This window comes from Panicum virgatum, chromosome 9K (genome assembly GCF_016808335.1).
Source record: "Panicum virgatum strain AP13 chromosome 9K, P.virgatum_v5, whole genome shotgun sequence".
In the NCBI taxonomy this organism is placed as follows: domain Eukaryota; kingdom Viridiplantae; phylum Streptophyta; class Magnoliopsida; order Poales; family Poaceae; genus Panicum; species Panicum virgatum.
This window is the reverse complement of record NC_053144.1, coordinates 20236355-20256273: the sequence shown is the minus strand read 5'-3', so window position 1 is coordinate 20256273 and position 19919 is coordinate 20236355. Positions and strand designations below refer to the sequence as shown.

The 19919-nt window shown below is 49.6% G+C and overlaps 3 protein-coding genes across 3 annotated transcripts; 2 read left to right on the top strand and 1 right to left on the bottom strand.

Moving 5' to 3' along the window:
* Positions 1-44: 44 nt before the first annotated feature.
* On the top strand, positions 45-1347 carry LOC120650664 (aquaporin TIP3-1). The gene is made up of 2 exons (XM_039927866.1): positions 45-354; positions 436-1347. Exons 1-2 carry the CDS (start codon positions 207-209, stop codon positions 1080-1082), a joined length of 795 nt encoding a protein of 264 aa, XP_039783800.1. The 5' UTR covers positions 45-206; the 3' UTR covers positions 1083-1347.
* Positions 1348-1896: 549 nt separating this feature from the next.
* On the bottom strand, positions 1897-5811 carry LOC120650663 (acyl-carrier-protein phosphodiesterase PptH-like). Its single transcript, XM_039927865.1, has 6 exons — positions 5001-5811; positions 4231-4350; positions 4064-4117; positions 3387-3550; positions 2569-2745; positions 1897-2489 (listed from the first exon to the last, which is right to left on the bottom strand). The coding sequence occupies exons 1-6, from the start codon at positions 5541-5543 to the stop codon at positions 2273-2275; spliced, it is 1275 nt and encodes a 424-aa protein (XP_039783799.1). The 5' UTR covers positions 5544-5811; the 3' UTR covers positions 1897-2272.
* A 10531-nt stretch (positions 5812-16342) lies between these two features.
* LOC120650662 (alpha-galactosidase-like) lies at positions 16343-19652 on the top strand. Its single transcript, XM_039927864.1, has 14 exons — positions 16343-16730; positions 16886-16947; positions 17090-17146; positions 17259-17293; positions 17370-17473; positions 17703-17778; positions 17853-17911; positions 18036-18101; positions 18196-18279; positions 18383-18447; positions 18559-18641; positions 18743-18833; positions 18933-19126; positions 19225-19652. The coding sequence occupies exons 1-14, from the start codon at positions 16546-16548 to the stop codon at positions 19327-19329; spliced, it is 1266 nt and encodes a 421-aa protein (XP_039783798.1). The 5' UTR covers positions 16343-16545; the 3' UTR covers positions 19330-19652.
* Positions 19653-19919: the final 267 nt, after the last annotated feature.

Genomic DNA, 19919 nt, shown 5'->3' with positions numbered 1-19919 from the left:
TATAAGCCGCGCGCGCCGGCCGTCGCCGCACCTCCTGACCGGGCGCCCCGCCTCTTAACGCTAGCGCGGCAAGGCCAAGGCGGCGATAGCCAGCACACCTGGTCTCTTGGCGAGTGGCAGAGGGAGGAGGAGGAGGAGGAAGAAGAAGAAGAAGCTGAGGAGATCGAGGTCGCAAGCAAGGTAGTGGCTGCTAGGTCGGCGCGGAGATGAGCACGGGCGCGCGGCCGGGGCGGCGGTTCACGGTGGGGCGGAGCGAGGACGCGACGCACCCGGACACCATCCGCGCCGCCATCTCCGAGTTCATCGCCACCGCCATCTTCGTCTTCGCCGCCGAGGGCTCCGTCCTCTCGCTCGGTACGTATACCACGCTGTAGCACACACAAGCGCGTGGCCGCTTGGGAAGCCGCCCGGGAGTGACGGTTGAGATGCACGCAGGGAAGATGTACCACGACATGAGCACGGCGGGCGGGCTGGTGGCCGTGGCGCTGGCGCACGCGCTGGCCCTGGCGGTGGCCGTGGCCGTGGCCGTCAACATCTCCGGCGGGCACGTGAACCCGGCCGTCACCTTCGGCGCCCTCATCGGCGGCCGCGTCTCCCTCATCCGCGCCGTCTTCTACTGGGTGGCGCAGCTGCTGGGCGCCGTCGCCGCGACGCTGCTCCTGAGGCTGGCCACGGGCGGGGCGCGCCCGCCGGGGTTCGCGCTGGCGTCCGGCGTGGGCGAGTGGCACGCCGTGCTCCTGGAGGCCGCCATGACGTTCGGGCTCATGTACGCCTACTACGCCACGGTGATCGACCCGAAGCGCGGCGCCGTGGGCACCATCGCGCCGCTGGCCGTGGGGTTCCTGCTGGGCGCCAACGTGCTGGCGGGCGGGCCGTTCGACGGCGCCGGGATGAACCCGGCGCGGGTGTTCGGGCCGGCGCTCGTCGGGTGGCGGTGGAGGCACCACTGGGTGTACTGGCTGGGCCCCTTCCTCGGCGCCGGGCTCGCCGGGCTCGTCTACGAGTACCTCGTCATCCCGTCCGCCGACGCCGCGCCGCTCGCGCACGGCCACCACCAGCCGCTCGCGCCGGAGGACTACTAAGCCGCGCCGGCGTGCGGTGGCGTCTCCTTGGGTCCGATCGGGGTCGTGTTTGTTCGTGGTTTTTCATTACGCATGTGTCTGAACAGTATGTGTTTGCATTTGTCTTTTGTGTCGTGTCAAGTGGTTAATAAGGGGCCCCCATACCGTACGTGCCCTGTTGATACCCAAGAGTTGGAGACGGTGAATTAGGCGGTGTACATTTCACGGTGCCAGTAGCAAAGCATGTAATAAGTCTGAGGTGAAAAGAGCAACACTACTTGTATTTCATCGTGTCTGTTCTCTGCTGGCTGCTCTTTTGACACATTCCAGGCCCGTGTGTGCACCGTACTCTCCCACTAGTAAGTCGAAACTCGTGCTAGGCTTCTTTAGGCTGGGCGTTCCATTTCGTGACAGTACAGTCCTGTACTTGGATCCTCCAGTACATCATCTGAAAAGTGGTAAAAGAGTAAAGTCATAAACAACGCGATCATCAAAAGGGTTAGTAGGAGAAGCTGAAGCAAAGACGCACCAAGAACAGAGGAGCCGGCTAAAACCCGTCGCTCATCCACGCCACTGTACCGCTTTCCTGAACAAATAACCCACGTGCCCACGCCACGGGATCAGATGGATCACTCCTGGCGCCGGCCGGGCACTGGTTGCCGCATCACAGATTCACGAGGACCGACTACCGAGCAAGCCAGCAAGGGGTGTCTGAACGGTAGCAGACACGAACAGTCCCCTTTCACTCAGGCAAGCGTTTCCAGTACATCACATTCAACGTTTCAAACACCATCGAACGGAAAATCAAATTCAAAAAAAAAGAAGAAAAGGTTCCAAACCATCAGAATACGGGGACTCGAAGCAGATTTCTCAGTGATTTCGCCTATTACAACTTCACGAGTGGAGTAAAATGGGGGCATGGGGCTGGTTAGATGACCGGAATAAAACTTATACTACTCGTATGTCACTATCTCTGCGGCACGGCTTTGAAGAATCTTATACACATTATTCTGATTTCTGCAACATACATTCAACACAGGCAGGCGCTTACTTGCCCAAAAGTCTATGGTAAGAGTGGAAACAAAAAAGAAATCATGTACAGGTGAAACGTCAACATCTCCTTTTCTTCTCCAGGTAAATGCAGGTTCCAACACCGTCCTGATCGGACCAGGTAAATGCAGGTAAATGCAAAACATGAACTCCAGTAGCGGTCAGTGGAATTTGTGGTACTTCGCGAAATGTCTGGCGACCCACGGCGCGAGCTGAGTGTTCTCAGGCTCCCTTTTGTTCTTGTTGTAATAGTCCGACCACAAGGCTGGATATATTTCGGGGTTGAAGCCGTCACGGTATACACAAAATGGTAGCCAACCTTCGCTATTCATTCTTCTCTTTCTTTCTCGGGGATACGCCAAAGGTGCCTGTATGTACCTAAATCGGAGGAAATTTATGTCATTAGAGTTAGGATAGGCATTTTGCATCTTGATCATAAACATGGATGGATCAGTACCTGATCTCATCAACCACAGAATCCCAACAGAAATGTGTGTGCCCAAAAACATGGCAAGCTGCTCCATCTTTTCTGTTGCTGTGTATATCTCTCAGCCTCCTCTCCAGGAAATCAGAGCCAATGACCTTTGGAAGGTATGGGTAATAAAGCATCCGTTTTTCAGGACACAACTCTTGCCTGTAGAATCGTAGACAAGACATCAGTCTGGGATCATGAGCATGCAGGATGTACGTTAAGAAATGCAAAATTCTAGTGCTGAATTTTTGAAGTAGCACAGGAAAACAAAATATTATGGGGTAAGAACGGCCAGTTAGAAGACTAAGGATATGCTTCACATAGCAGCTGGTTGTGCAATTGAATGTATTTAGGCATAGAAAAAAAAATATTTTCCTCTATGTTACAGAGCATAACCCGCCAAATGGCTAGTTCAGGAAAAACTGGTCAAATTGGAAATCACTGTTGCAGATCAAATGTAGGTTATCGGCTGGCTGTTCAACAAGAGAGAGCATTTGCTAAGAATGATTAAACAGTTTGAGCTGTTTTCGTCATAATTAAAAAATACGACTAGAAAGAGAGTGCATTTGCTAGGAATGATGACAAAGAAAGAGATGCACAGCGAATAGTTTAATAGGAATGTTATCCCTAAATTAAGCTCTAATGTGTAAGTGTCATCAGTTTATAATATTAAAGAGTTTACATAGAACAGATCAATTGACGCACACCAAGCAATGCAATCAAGCATACTCTCAGAAATAGGGACCAAACAAACTACAAGGGGCTTAAACTGCAAGGCTAAGCTAAGATGAAAAGAAACTCACCTTGGTACGAAGTGTGAAAATGTTAGTATCTGCTTGCTGCTATTTTTTACTTCTTCAATAGCATCATGGTTCTTGTCATTCAATTTGTCGAAGTAAAGAGCAATAGACTCATCATCGTTTGCAAGGTCTGAAGGCCATTTACAAGCATGAAAGTCTTTACAAGCCTGCTCAAAGAAAACCAGAAAATATCAGTTCATAGATATAAGGAGTTTTAGGGTTAATTGTGCCAATTTTTTCTAAGAAGAAACTAAGAAAGAGGGCAATCATGGCCTGCCTAATCATAACATATTTGTGCTTCAGTGTATGTGAATGCAATCTTTCCCATTGTGCATCTCAGTAAGGGTACTCAGTGAGTTTGTTAGTACAAGACCAGGTTTTTGAGATACCCAATTTTGCAACATAAACCAAGTGATCCTTTTGCTAATATGGAATCCACGTAACGTAACATTGTAAAAAAACAAATCTAATTATGGTTGGCCATCCAGGTCAAAGAATAGGTTGTGGGTCATGTCAAGCTGTAAAACATGTGATGCAAATTATAGGAGACACCTCATTATCTATACTCGGAAAGAAACAAAATTCAAGAGATCTTAAACTGCACTGATTGACTATACTTGGTAATACTGTAACAGTTATTTGCAAATGAGGAATATGTATTGAGGGAAAGGCCAGCCTACCATCTCTAGAGAAGGGACGCGCACACTGTTAACATCCTTCTCCTTGTCAAAGCTCTGGAGACAAATTAAGCAAGCAAGGTGAGAAAGCAGGATATCCTTGGAATGTAGTGCATTATAATAGATGGCTGCAATGTCCAGTGTTACTGAAGCAAGGAAAATTAAACGACCTTGTGATACCATGAGAACAATGGTATGATTCCCAAGTCACCTATCATTCTTGGGCCTGTATCCACACCCAGCTCACTACACGCATCAAGCAATGCAGTCAGTTTCTCCAGCGAATCCATCTGGAAGGAATAATTTGAGTAACTGAGAGAGCCTCAAAAATGATACATCAATGCTGTATTGATTCAGTAAAAAATGCTAAATGCTATAACTTAATTTATGCTTTAGCTAAGAATGCAACCCCATTTCATCCTTTTCAGCTGTACACATGCTTTGAAGCATGACTTCACGAGTGGTAGCTAAGTAGCTAACAATTTGCATCATAAGATGCTTAAGAGCTCCCTCCCAAGGCAGCAGCAAGTGATCTCTTAGTGTCAACTATCCAAGTGTGATGGTAAACCTTGCTGTCAACATGTAACTACATTCACAAATGAAACGTAGTTCAGATAGACAGGAATGCTAGAAACCAGTGAATAAAATACCCCCCCATCGGTAAACTTCCCCCATCTAAAATTAGTACTCTAAGCTGGCAGCTCACTAAACAGGGGCAAGCACCAACCAGGCCGCCGCAGCCAAACAGTTACAATGTACCGTTGGATCAAATTCAGCTACGGCTAGCTTTATTTCTAGCTGTATCGTTGAAGGTGGACTAAGTACCTCTGACGGAACAAATGCGAGAAGGCATTTCGTCAAACACCTTGCTTGCGGGGCAAGGAAGGCGGAGAGGAGGAGCGGAGGGTGGGGGCAAGGGAGGGGATGAGCATCGACTCACGTAGCGGCCGCCCTCGCGTCGCAGCCAGAGGTCGTGGTTCCCGGGGACGTAGAAGACGGCCCCGAACCGGCCCCTGAGCACCTCCATGGTGCGCGCAAAGTTGTCCCTGGTCTCCGCGACGTCCCCCGCGACGACGAGCGCGTCGAGGCCGGCGCCCTCCCCGGCGCCGACCTCGGCGGGGAGGCGGCGCACCCACTCCATGTTATCCGGGTAGTCCGTGTGGAGGTCGGACACCACGAAGACGCGCGTGGTGGCCCCCGGCGCGGCCCCGGCCCGGGCCCGCGCCGGCACCGCGGCCTGCGGCGCGGGCACCGCGGCCGCGCAGCAGCGGACGGGCGCGCCGCGCAGGCGGAGGCCGCAGCCGGGGACCCGGCGCCGCCACCGCCGGCGGTGGTGCGGCGAGGACGGCGCGGCCGCGGCGGCGTCGAGCAGGTGGTTGTGCGCCGCGGCAGCGCCGAGCAGGTGGTGGTGCGCCGCGGCGGCGGCGGCGGCGCGGGAGGTGGTGGCGGAGGAGGAGGAGGCGGCGGGCAGATGCGGCGTCATGTCGGGGGAAGGTGGCTCGCTGCAGCTCGGGGGGGCCCCGGTCTCGGTCGGTGGCGGCCGCAAAATCTGAAAAAAAATCCTTTGCCCTTTCCCCTCCCGTTTTGCTCTCGCCTTACTTTTTCAACGAACGACGAAGGGGCAGTTTGGTGATTTGCGATGGGGGCGGGCGGGCGGTGGTGGAGGGGAGGCGGCTCAGCCTGGAGCTCGGCGCGCGGATATATACGGCATCGCGGCGCTGGCGAGATGCGCTGGGCCTCGCCTCGCCGGTGAGTTGGTGGGGAGAAAGGCGCGGGCCGCGCGGGGCGACGACGTGGCAGCGGCGCGGGCGGTGGGTAGGGGGCGAGGGCGAGGGCGAGGGCGAGACGGACAACGAGCTGGGGGGATTGGATTGGGTAATAGTAAAATAATCACGGGTCATTAGGGGCGCGCGCGCGATGGTTATCGCCGTGGGGGCTAATACTAATCATTTGCCGCAGCCCCGGCGCGACCGCTGCCTGACCAGGGTTTTATTTCCTGACCCGTAACCGATAACCGCCGGGCTCCGGTTCCGGTTTACCGGAACGATTTGACCGGTTACCGGTCGGAACCGGTGGAATTCAAATTTGAATTTAAAAGGCGCAGTTCAACCGGTTCCTATCAGTATACCGGCCGGTTAGACCGGTTTATCGGCCGGTTTGCCTGGTAACCGGTCAAATTCAATTTTTTTTCTTTTTTGGTTTAAATTCAAATGACCGCAAAAGTATACTAAATAAATATTTGTATAATATATTTTAGTCTAAATGAACCCTCCAACCCTCTTTTGTACTACTTTTACATTGTATTTGTATACTTTTCTATACACATTTTTTTGTTTAACTTCAAATCCCCGCAAACTATACTAAATGAATGAATTTTTGAGAAAATTTAACACCATTAGATTCGTCGCACCTTGAAGTATTTTTAGGAATTTTTCATTTTTTGAATTTAAATTTAAATTTTGAATTTCGACCGGTTTCATACCGGACCATACCGGAACCGGTCCGGTTACCGACGGTTTGGTTAACCCTGTGGCTGACACGGCGGAATCATTGCGCGTTCTAGCAGATGCTGGAGAGGGCCCCGCCCCGGATTGGCGGTGGATGGCAGGTGGGTCCTTCTCTTGTGGGGCCACGGCGCGTAGGATGATGGGGCAGTAGTGCTGCGTCGTCAAGCCCGGCTGGAGGACTCGAGCGTCCGGCGCGGAACATCCGAACGGCGTGCTGCACAACTCACAGGTGCCGTCGGTCCCAGGTCGTTGACTCTTTTTGACAGAAACAGATAGGTACCTCCGTGTTAGCTCAGTATAGAACCCGGGAGCTCCCTCAACTTAGATTGGGCTTACGGTACCGGCCTGGGGTGCTCCCAGGCGAAGCAGAGTCCTCGACGCTCACTCGCATAATCAATGTTAAGCCTCTTACCTTTTTGTCTCTAAAAAAAGCTATAAGCAGCTATAGCCTATAGCAAGTTATAACCCCAGCTAAATCATTTAGCGGAACTATATAAAAAATTCAAAGATATGATCACATGACATAACAATTGAAACACATTAACATGTCATCAACTCATCAGTCATCAATTTATCACACCTACACATGACCATCATAAGGGTAGTTTGTGTGTGTCACACTACACCCTATCATGTTATGTATCTTACTCCTGTTTATGCATGAGAATATCCAATCTAGATAAAGTTCATCAACTAGTCTATATCTCTTCACTCACCGCCTTCCCTGCGAAAATATAAATGACACCCTGGTATATTCCCGGGTAAAATGCTACAGCGGTATTCCGTGCGCTTGCGGATTTATTTGTGGTTCATGAAATACTGCCAACAAGCATTTTTGGCGCCGTTGCCGGGGAAGGCACGGATTGACAAATATAGACAAAGTTGTGAACAAAATCGAAATTGGTATTCGCTTGCTAAACAGACTAACTTGGCTTTGTTTTTTTGTCTTTGTTGATATGAAAACAGGGTAGTGTATGACCGGTTTCGACTTGCCACAAAACTTTCATTCCGATCCAGAGTCACTTTTGAGGAGGACGCGAGCTCGTCTCGTATCACCTCAGAGATCACTATCGGCAGCTTAACCAGTCATCGCATCGTCGTCAGCTTCTCAAACTATGGCCCAGAAGTCACTCCGTGATTACTCTACTCCGTCTGCCAACCAGGTCCCAACCTGGCCCGAGGTTAACACCGGAGGGGAAAATTTTGAGATCAAGACGGGTCTTATTACGATGGTGCAGGCTAGCCCTTTCTATGGCAAGCCCAATGAGGATGCCAGCGCTCATCTCCAGCAGTTTCTGGAGCTCTGCAGTACTTTTGTTATTAAGGGTGTATCGCAAGATGCAATCCAGTGCCGTCTGTTTTCGTTCTCTCTCTTGGGGAGAGCGAAGCAGTGATTTTATGCTAACAAGGCTGTTGTGGACACTTGGGACAAATGTGCTAAGGCGTTCCTCTCGAAGTTCTTCCCGACGGGCAAAACCAATGCTCTTTGTGGTCGGATTTCGAACTTCTAGCAGGCATCAAATGAGTCAATTCCTGAAGGTTGGGAGAGGATTCGGGAGTACATTCTAATGTGTCCGCACCATGGAATGGATAATTGGCTTATTCTACAGAACTTCTACAACGGATTAACACAGTCATCCCGTGATCATGTGGATGCCACTGCGGGTGGAGCTTTCTTCTCGCTGACCATTGAAAGAGCTACATCATTGATCGAGAAGATGATTTCCAACCAAGATTGGAGCGATGATCGCCTCCAACCGCGCTAGCGAGGCATGCACTCCGTCAAGGAGGCCGACATGCTCGCTATGAAGATTGATCTCCTCCTCAAGAAATTTGAGGATTATTCCCAAGATAAGGCTCAAATGCAAACACTTCAAGTCTTGAAAACTCGCATAACGTGCGAGGTCTGCGGGAATGTTGGACATTCGGGCGACAACTGCCCAGAAACCCAAGAGGAAGCTCTATTCCTCAATGGCAACAATGGGTTTCGTCCACAAGGAGGTCAGGGGTGGAATCAACCACACCTATACTACCAAGGAGGTAATGGAAACTCAAATTCTTTCAATCCTAACTAGGGCTGGATATCAAGCCAGCTCGGCTCGTTAGTGACTCGGCTCGTTATAGCTCGGCTCGTTATGGCTCGACTCATTATAGCTCGTTATACAAACGAGCCAGAAAGCTAACTCGGCTCGGCTCGTTAGTGGCTCGAGCTAGCTCATTTGGCTCACGAGCCAGAGTATAAAAATATTTACATAGAGATGATAGCCATAAATATGTAAAAAACACATTACATGCATATTTAAAGCGAAATAAATAAAATAATGTGAATTTTACAATGAAAAATATAAGTATGTTATCATCCATGACTATGATCAATCATTATTCGTTGATCGTTTCCACTAATTCATACAATATTTGTTATTTATCTTGGCTCGTTATGGCTCGCGAGCAGCTCGCGAGCCAGCTCGAGCTGGCTCATTATAAAGCGAGCTGGCTTGTTATAAAACGAGCTGGCTCATTATAAAATGAGTCGAGCTCGAGCCGAGCTACTAACAAGCGAGTCGAGCGAGCTAGCGAGTTACGAGTTTTTCGTCCAGCCTTAATCCTAACCAGTCTACTTTGAGAGATCTTGTCTACGGCCAAGCAAAGATCAACGAATCCATTCAGAAGAAATTGGCCGCTATAGACAAATCTATGGAGTCCATCCATGCCAAGATGGACGGATTCTCCACCGCTATGAAGAACCAGCTGAGTTTCAATAAGGCGCTAGAAATTCAATTGGCTCAACTAGCTGCTGCTGCACCTACTGCTGAACTAGGGAAGATTTCGGGAAAGAGCCACTTAGCAGGACACCCCTAAGCTATGCTGAGAAACACACATGCCCAAGAAGAAGTGCGTGGGGCGAGTTAGCAGCCACAATAAGAAAAGATCCCGAAACCCTAGTGATCAGCTGCTCAATCTTTGATTATGAATTTGATCACGCCCTGTGTGACTTTGGAGCCAGAATCAACATCATGCCCAAGGTAACATTCGAAAAGTTAGGCTATCCATCAATTTCCCCTTCTACTATGTGTGTTCAACTGGCGGATTCCACGATAAGATATCTGGAAGAAGTTGTGGAAAGGTTAATGGTGAAAGTCAAGAATACCTATATATTGGTAGACTTCGTAGTCTTAGATATGGAAGGAGATCGTGGGATCCTGCTCATACTTGGGCGACCATTCCTCAAGGATACAAATGTCAGAATTGATGCAGGGACAGGAAGAATCAGCCTTTGTATCAAGGGAAAGACCATGAAATTCAAGTTTCAAAACAAGAGGGAGGTATTCCTGATTCATGAGAATAGTGAGAAATAGGGGTTATGGGCACAACCCGGTTGGGATGATCAAGATTATCACTCCCTTTCCAAGCTAGCTTGGGAGGATTGGGAGATTCATACTCCACCAACCGAGCCAGTGGAAGATGACCAGAAGATCCCTGACTTCATCATTAATACAGTATGAGAAGATCTAGAAATCGTCTATCCAACATCCGAGAATTATATTCCTGCGCCGTCTACGCCATCAAAGAAGACCAAGAAGGTATGGCGCAAGAAGAACAAGATGTTATTGACCGCTACTACTTCTTCAGGTACGGACGAAACGACCTCAACTTGATCAGATATGGAGAAAGGTTCTGCTTTTCGGACCCTAAACCAAGTACTAGCTTGGGGGAGGTTCCCTCCTCTAAGTCAACCATATCCCTTTATTTGCTTTCAATAAAATTTGATAAAAACTTTCAAAAAAATAAAAATTTACTACTTTATTTCCCTTTTTAATCATACGCGGTAAAAATATTTTAACTCTTTATGATAAGTTGAAAGGATGAGTTTTGCTTTGCTCTATCACGTCTATTGTGCCTAGTTTGAAAATGAGAATTCTCTTAAGTTTAAATCTGTTGGTTCTACAAATATCTTGCCTATAAACCTGAAAGTTCTGTGGGTTGCATACGCTTGATCCAAGTCTAAGTTGTTGTGAGTTCAGATATGGTAAATAAGATTGTGTAAGTTTGTTCTATTTATACTTGAAGTATGGAGTTGTTTTCGAAAAAAATCTAAAAAGGCAAGTTCCCAAGTGATATGCAATGTCCTACCAGAGCCATATGTCATATTTCATGAAAAACCTTACACATATGATGCTTGATGTTTTATTGAGTTTTGTCAAATTATGTGACCTTAGTGAGATGCTTTTCATGCTTTTTCGAATGTAAGCACGTACACGTTCCATCCATTTGCAGCATTCCTACACTGGGAATTAGCACCACCATCCATCCATTCCACATTAATAAATGCTCCATGTCTTGGTGATCTCTCTCGTAGAACATCCTTGCAATAAAATAAAATCAGATTATGGTTGCCCCAAAAAGAAAAAAAATGGCATGCCAAAGAAGCATGACCAAAAAAAAGAGAGAGAAAAAAAATAACCATGTCCCAAAAAAACAAAAAAAAGAGAGAAAGAGACAAGGGATGATTCGAGAGAGACAACCATTGCATCAAGGAGTAAGCCATATCCATTCATCCATCCACCCACCCATTTACTCATACACTTGCATCTTTTGATTGAGATTGCATGACTTGTTTCTCCATGGATCATCTCGTTGACTTTACAATATATAGAATACAAGTGTGCCTTGTTCTTATCCTACCTTGAGCTCCACAAAGGCTTGTAGTAGTAGAAAAGGTCAAAGACAGATACTGCCCTGGTAAGGAAATACAAGTTGAGTGCCTCGAGAGAGTTATCCTGGGAACTTTGCCATGTTTTCAAAAATCTTTCAAAAAGTATCTCCAGATGGATTGCGGATCTACGAGCAAGTAAGTACTACTCTATACACCGTTCTAACTCTCAACAGCCCAAGACAAGAAGACAGCTAAAAAGCCCAATGAAAGAGTAAGGTAATTGTGCAAAGGTATGATAGCCAACCTATTTAAGTTTATAGAAGAATCTCTTTGCTTCAGACTATGACATGATAGGTAGGGTACGAGTCAAAGTGATTTTCTGATCAACAACTTGATTTGTCCTACTTTGCTCGAGACGAGTAAAGGACTGCTTGGGAGATCTTGTTGACGCTCACTAACGATCATTTTCAGGCGTCAACTTGATCAGAAAATCATGAAAGTTTGCATTTCTTACACGCATCTTTATCTAATAAAATTCCTAAACCACATTTTACCTTTTAAAAAATGCAAGTTGTATTTTAGAGCTAATATGCAGGTTGCAAGCACACTTTGGCCTGACATAAAATCGCAGAAAATATCAGAGCAACAATTCAGGCTCAGATGGACCAAGTGTAGCCCAAAAACAAACCCAAATGAAGTTAAGACATGCCAACCCCAACGTAGATTAGACAAAGAGGCCCAGAACAGCCTGCCAAAAGAAGTTGGGGGCGGTTGGTGGCCCGGGCAGGCCGACCGACCTACCAAGTCGGCTAAGCTGGCCCGTGGGCCCCACCACCTCAACCAGGGCACGTGGCGCCTCCCCATTGGTCCTTTAGGTCGGTTGCAGAGATTCTTACTCGTGGCTCTCTGCTATAAATACAAGGGGGATAGAGAATGAGAACACTCACCACACCTCACTCATCTCTTGCATAGTCTTTAGGTTTAGTGGAGTTTAGGAGAAATATAGGAGTCATCGAGTCACCGGAGTTGCTCGAGAGTCTGGTATGAGTTCATCTCTAACTCTCTCTTATAATATTCGGTTGTTTGTAATATAATTAAACTATGGTTATTGATATCTGCTTGAAATATGTTCTGAGTTATCGGATATATGCTTCTTAATATGGTTGTGTTATTATTCAATGCTTGCATTGTATGATCGCCCTGTGCTGGAGATGGTTAGTCTTTTTTTTAGAACCCTATCAACTGCTCCAGTATTCGTATAATTGCTCTAGTGTGATGTCTGTCCATCCGGAGGGTAAGGGCTTGTTGGTATTTTGTAACGTCACGAATAAAATCCGCAAGCGCACGGATATCGCTGTAGCTTTCACCCAAGAATATTCTAGGGTATCATATCCACTGGGGAACGTGAGTACACTATCTACGGGTTCAGACAGTCCAAGGACACACACTAGTGTAGGAGGATAGGAAAGAGAGGACTTCTAAGATCTAGAATCTATGCCTAGAAGAAGAGATCACGTCGCCGTTATACTTCGAGCTAAAGGTATCGACCGGCTTGTACAAGCCGGTAGCTCCAATATGTGCTTTATCCAATATCCGAACTTGGAGGATTACTAAAAAGCTCGAATAGAGCTGTCACCACCTGCCGGGTATCTCTACAAACCGTGGGACTATCGGACAACTGAGTAGTATAGTCCAGCCTAGACACCACGTTTATGCCTTTCCCTACTAACTCTAGAGGCGTACGGGGTTATCATTTTCTATCCGGAGCCCACTCTAGAGTCAAATGCTACTCGCTAGCGTACACATCAACTAATATAAGGCAGAGATGATAACTTGCGATCTAGACTCTAATTCTAAATAAACAAAAAAAGTCTCGAACACTTATAACCGAATAAACATCCGTCGAGGCACAAGCGGAGAAGAGCGTCAACAAGCCCGGCACATCCCCTGACTATCTCCCTCACTCTCGTAGAGGTACAATTTGGAGAAAATAGTTGTTACCTGTACATCACAACTTCACAGGAGCAATACACTACAAAATAACACATCATTGGACCATCACCACCAACAGCACAGTTCATAGTCTCGCCGGCTGATTTAGCGGCCGCTAAAAGTAGGCCCGTTTAGCGGATATAGCCGGCTAATTGCGGCTATTAGTCCTCACGCCAACTGGCTAAAAGTGTGATCTCCTAGCGTGCTCCCTTTGCCAACTTGTGGTAGCTAGCCTGCAATTGCATCCTTAGTCACTACTTCTGGCCGTAAGTAACTGGAGATTTTGGGCGTGCGTCCATTTGTAGATGTGTTTGCAACTCGTAATGAATTCATAACAGGCTTACAAATTGAGAAGAGGAGAGCAAATGAACAGACATAATTGGCAAGCTGAGGAGGCGGTGCTTTGGTTTTGGAGACTGAGCAGATTAGACCCTCTCAGCTCCTTTAATAATAAGTTCTCTAAAGCTCGGTTAGCTCATGAGTTGGCTGGAGCTAGCTCAAGCTCATTAATGAAATGAGCAAAAATAGCTGCTCAGCTCGCTAAAAAATCTATCGAACCAAGCCGAGTTGAGACAAGCAATAGAATAGTCGAGCCAACTCGCGAGTTTCCAGTTGGCTACGAGCCTTTGCAACGAAGTCACGTGTCTGCGTTGGCCCCTCTCGAGCACGCACAGGCACGGCAACGGAGCAATAAAAGGGAAGCTCCAAGCGACCCGGACCGAACGGTCAAATTTTTCTTAAAAAAAAAGAGCGGCCACGATATCGACCTCATAAAGTAATCACGCGAGATTTGAACTTGCCCCGCCGCTGTCAACTGTGTAGATACACGTGGAGGGATGATCCGCGTGCGTGAACCCGACCGAGCACGAAACGCATCAAGATTCTAGAGGACGACTGATGCCCGGAGCGGGGAGGTGCCCGCGTTGTTGCGGCCACACGCGTGCGTTGAATCTTCTTCTTCTATACAATAACAGAAAACAAGGAGCATTAGCGTTTACCGAGCTGGAGTGTACAGTTTTATAGCGAAATTATGAAAATTGAGAACTACTAGTAGGTAGCTGTGGCAGCAGAGTTTTATGTGATAAAACTACTCTCGTATCTCATGAAACTTCTCTTTTCTCTCTTCGCTGTGTAACAAAATTGATGATATGTTATAAAATTTAATATTATAAAACTCTTCATAAAGCTTTCATTAAAAATGGTGAAACTGGTCTATCATAAAGCTTTCATTAAAAATGGTGAAACTGGTCTAACGATAGTCGCCTTAACTAGACTAGTAGACTACACACCTGATAAGTGATAATACATTGGAGCCACTCGCTGAATACTTTATCCTATCTTATCCGGAAAAGGCTGACGATTGAGAGACTTGAGACTTGTAACTAGTCAAACATTGCTCTGTGAGAGCAGTGGCGGATGCAGGATTGGAGGGAAGGGGGCTGAAACAATAGAGATGTTGATTTGTGTGAAAATTTAATAGTGATTTAGGGGTCTTGCTACAGTAATTTGAGTGTAGTTAACCCCTCTTGGGGGGTTGGAGCCCCCCAGCCCCCCCTTAGATCCGCCGCTGTGTGAGAGCATGTATTAGGTCAGTCTCAGTGGGGTTTTATAGAGAGTTTTATGACATTAAATATCATCAATTTTGATGATGTGGCAAGAAAAAAGAAGGATGAAGTTTCATGGGATGTGAGGAAAATTTCATTACCATGAAACTCATCTGGCATGGTTACCTAGTTCTCAGGCTAGATAGCAGGCTGATCTTATAGCAGGCTGCAAGAAGACTAAATACTGAGGTGGAGAAGAGAGAGGAGAGGTGGGTTGTAATTTTGTAGTTAGCTTGGACACAATAATTAAGAAACTTTGTGACAACGATATGTGGCTCTTATATTAATGATGAAGGACTAAACTATTATACTAGTTAGAGCAAGTATTATAAATGGTGAAAAGCCAGCTGAGAGTCTACGTGGATAAGGATGTGCATCACCGCCCGCCCTCGGCGCTCTCATTAGCCATGTTCTTAGCTAAAAGATAGGCTATAAGAATCCTTACGTCAACAGATGATTGTATTATTAGCTTTTGCTCGATAACATCGTTGCGGCATCTCGTTGTGATGCAGCGCGTGTGATCGCGCGCGTTTCGGAGAGAGAGAGGTGGTTGGATGTGACGAGTCCTGGAGCCGGCGTCCCGATCCGGCGGCGTATGAGAGCGTATCCAGCTGCTTGGGCAGGCGTAAGCCGGTGCGTAACCGAATGCTTATCCTGTTCCCAGCCCCTCTTATCGCCAAAAGCATAAAGATTCCGTACGAGATAGTGATGTCATGATCTTCCATACGTGTACAGTATACTACGGACAGGCCAGCTAGCCCTTCCGAGTATCTCTCGGCAGAAAGGTTATTATTCTAAAGTCAATCTCAGTGTTTGTGAAGAATTTCATGACATTAAATATTATTAATTTTACTGATGTAGTAAGTAAAGAGAATGATGAAGTTTTATAATATGTGAGGAGAGTCTCATCACCGTAAAACTCATCTGATACGATTATTTAGTTCTCAGTTTAGATATCTATGTCCATAAAACTTCCATTAAAATTGGTCTACGTCCAATCTCAGTGGGAGTGTTGAGTGTCATAAACATTAAATTTGCTAATATGTATTAATAATATGAAATATAAGAGGAGCGTTATCACCATGACATTCTATTAGCATAGTTCTTAAAATTATAATTTAGATAACTACGTAGATAACACTCCATTCATGATCAACGGAAGGACCCACACGTGCTACCCCCTCACGCCCTCCGGATAACGTTGGATGCGGATAACGTTGGCTGGGTTCCTGGGAATAATCCCCGGTCGATTTGATTCCGATTCGTCCCTTGTACTGGGCTGCTTCTCTTACTGCTCGTGGGCCCGGATTCCTCGCCTGCCGTGGGAGGACCGGCGGCGCTGGCACGCTGCGGGGCTGCTCGCCTGCTCTCCCTCACCTCGTGCGCGCTCTCGTGCGGACCGCGCCCACGCCGCGTGGGCCCGGGCGGCTTAAATGGCCCACGTGGATCCACTGGCCGCCGCTCACGTGTGCGGCGTCTGGGCGCTTCTGCGCGCCGGTGCCATTTCCGACGAGCCGATGGCGACGCCTCGGTCGCGGGCTCGCGGCGTCAGCGCCGGAAAAGAAAAGAAAAAGATGGAATAAAGCGCCTCCTCTCTTCTCCTCTCCTCTCCTCTGCAATCATCAGTCGCGGGGGGCTTCAAATACCGGGGAAGCGCACAAGTGTCGATCCACCGAGCCAGGGGAGTGACGGGAGCGCGAGCGAGCGATAGCCGATAGGAGGCGGGCCATGGCGGGTGCGGGCAGAAGTCGCCGCCGTCGTCGCGAGTCGCCGCCGGCGACGGTGAGGCTGGCGCTGCTGGTGGCGGTGGCCACCATGGCCGGCGTCGCGGCGGAGGGCAAGGCGGTGCGCGTGGGGGAGCCGCACCGGCGGAGCATGCTGGCCAACGGCCTCGGCTCCGCCCCTCCCATGGGGTGGGTACTGTACTGAGCTTTGATTCGGAGCGCCGAGCACCATCTTTCTTATTTCTTCTCCCCCTGATGTTCCTCGCGTGATCGATCTTCGGTGCGTTGCGCGAGCACCAATCTTTGCCCCAAGGTGTTGATCCGAGTCTGATCCCTGGCCTCAGGTGGAACAGCTGGAACCACTTCCAGTGCGGCGGCAACGGCGAGGTGGTCATCAGGGAGACCGGTAAGTAATTCTTCAGTCTCGCTCTACCCCGGCGCGTGTGTTTCAGTAGCGTAGCGGCCACCCGAGCCTGTCTGCTGAATTCAGCAGCTGATGAACTTGCTCCTTCTTTCTGTCTCGCTTCGATTACCTCTCCCATGCCCAGCTGACGCGCTCGTGTCCACCGGGCTCGCTGCTCTCGGCTACAAATACGTCAACATCGGTGCGCCACCTCACCCGCTCTATAGCCTCTTCTTTTCGGCAAATAAAATAATAAAAGTAAATAAAACTTGATTGAATCGGATCATTATTATGTGTTCTTCTTCCCCTGCCAGATGACTGCTGGGCGGAGCCAAAACGTGATGCAACGGTACGCACAAACGATTCACCGATGTCTGAATTCTGAGCTTTACTGAACCGAATGAGATTGGTGCCGGTCGTCGCAGGGCAATCTGGTGGCCAACACCAAGACGTTCCCGCACGGGATCAAGGCGCTGGCGGACTACGTCCACAGCAAGGCGCTCAAGCTCGGGATCTACTCCGATGCCGGGTAAGAAGTTGTTACTCTGTCTTTTAAAAAAAAAAAAAACTACTATGTTACTCTGTGGCCCAACACTTTGCTGTGAACCACTGTTCCACTGTTCTATTCTCCTGTATTCGGTTGCAACCAGTCAATAGTATTTTCTCACACCAAACCAACAACAGTCCAACAACAGTAACAAATCAGCACCAGTACAGCCAGCCACAACAAATCTCTGCTACTGACGATTCCTCTGCAGGTTCCAGACCTGCGCCAAGGCCCAGCCCGGCTCCCTCGGCCACGAGGAGCAGGACGCCAAAACCTTCGCGGCATGGGTGAGTGAACACCACCATCTGGTACTCCTGCTTTTCAATGGAGGATCATGTGGCGTTGGTTCTGCTCCTCGCAGGGAGTCGATTACCTCAAGTATGACAACTGCAACAACGGCGACATCAAGCCGCTGGAGAGGTGCGTCACACAATGCCTTCCCCTTTTTCAAAAAAAAAAACAATGCCTTGCCCTGCGAATTTTTTTTTGTCAACTAAAGTTCCCTGCGAATTTACCAGCTGACAGGTCTGTGATACGTGAACAGGTACCCTGAGATGAGCAAGGCCCTGATGAAGACCGGCCGGCCGATCTACTTCTCGCTGTGCGAATGGTACGGCAATCTGGCTCTGAAACTCTGATCACCGCAACCGGTTTCTTGACGAGTGACTTGCTGAAGTTTCCTGCCGGTGACCGATCTCGTCCAGGGGCGACATGCACCCGGCGCGGTGGGGCGCGGCCTACGGCAACAGCTGGAGGACCACCAACGACATCGCCGACACCTGGGAAAGGTAGGGCAGCGTTCGTGTTCATCTCCCTGGCCGTTGGCGGCGTCGCCGCGCAGATTTAGTTTGCTGAGAGGCTGTTCTTGTTGCCGCCTGCGTTTCGTTGCAGCATGATCGCAACGGCGGACCAGAACGAGGTGTGGGCGGAGTACGCGCGCCCCGGCGGCTGGAACGGTCGGTCGGTCTGATTTCCCCAGGCCACGCACTACTCGCTGCCTCTGCCACGCTTTCCCATACTAACACGTGTTTAATTTCCGATACTCGTCTTCTTCGTTAACGGTGCAGATCCCGACATGCTGGAGGTGGGCAACGGGGGGATGACGAACAGCGAGTACGTCGTGCACTTCAGCCTCTGGGCGATTTCTAAGGTGACAGGTGGTTCCTCTCCGCGTTCTGTTGCAGAACAGAGCATTCCGATTCTACTATGAACCTGTTCGTCCCATCGAACCCGTCCAATGCATGCGTGCAGGCGCCGCTCATCATCGGCTGCGACGTGAGGCACATGTCGCAGGAGACGTACGACATCCTGGCCAACAAGGAGGTGATCGCCGTCAACCAAGGTGAGCGCCGAGCCGTGGTCGTGGCATTCCCAGCTTCCATGGTTGCGTAGTTGCGGTCGGTTTACTGATGGGAGCTGCCGTCTCTGTCTGGGCACGCAGATCCGCTCGGCGTGCAGGGGAAGAAGGTGAGGATGGAGGGGAGCAACGAGATCTGGGCGGCGCCGCTGTCCGACTACCGGACGGCGGTGGTGCTGCTGAACCGGCACGCGACGGACGGGGCCACCATCACCGCGCACTGGGACGACGTCGGCCTCCCCGCCGGCCTGGACGTCGAGGCCAGGGACCTGTGGCAGGTACGTAATAAAACGCCCCGCCCGCCCGCCCGCGCGCCGCCACGCCACCGCAGCCCGGCCGCGGATTGACATCCTCGCTTGTCTGGTGTCGATGGCAGCACAAGACGCTGGACGGCGCGTTCACGGACAGGATGGCGTTCGACGTCGCGGCGCGGTCGTGCAGGATGTTCGTGCTCAGGCCCAGGCTCCCCATGAAAGCATAGCATTGCGCGGCGGCGCCGGGGCCGCGCGGACGGACCGACGACGGAGCACGCTGGTGGCCGGCGGGCGGCGGCGACGCCGCGTTGGCGGTGTGGTGGTGGGTATTGGGCGAATTGTGTGTACTTGCTACTTTGCATTAACAGCCATTAAGGGAATTTGCCACAGGCTATCGACGGTAAGCGAAGGGCGCGGCCCAGTCCAGGCCGAGAACTCCCGATTTGTCGGCCCATGGGCTGTAGTAGCAAAGCCGAGTTCTCTAGTGGAATCTATATATCTTCCGGAAGTTTTTTTCTATTTATTTTTCACTGTTTGAGATTCGTGCAAAGCAACCACAGTCTTTGGATCCACTCTAACCCTAGCTTCTCTCTCCCAACTGCTCTTCTCGCCCCGATCGCCGTGCCGCTCAGTGCGCCCGCCCGCCCCACGCGCCTGCACCGCCGCCGCCGTGGCCTGCTCCGCGCGCTGCGCGCCGCTGCTCACCTGTAGGGCGCTGCCGCCTACTCCGAGCGCCGCCGCCGCCCCACGTCTCCTGCGCTGCCGCCGCTGCCACAAGCTCCGCTGAGAGGAAGAGGGCGGGCGGCGATTTTTGTTG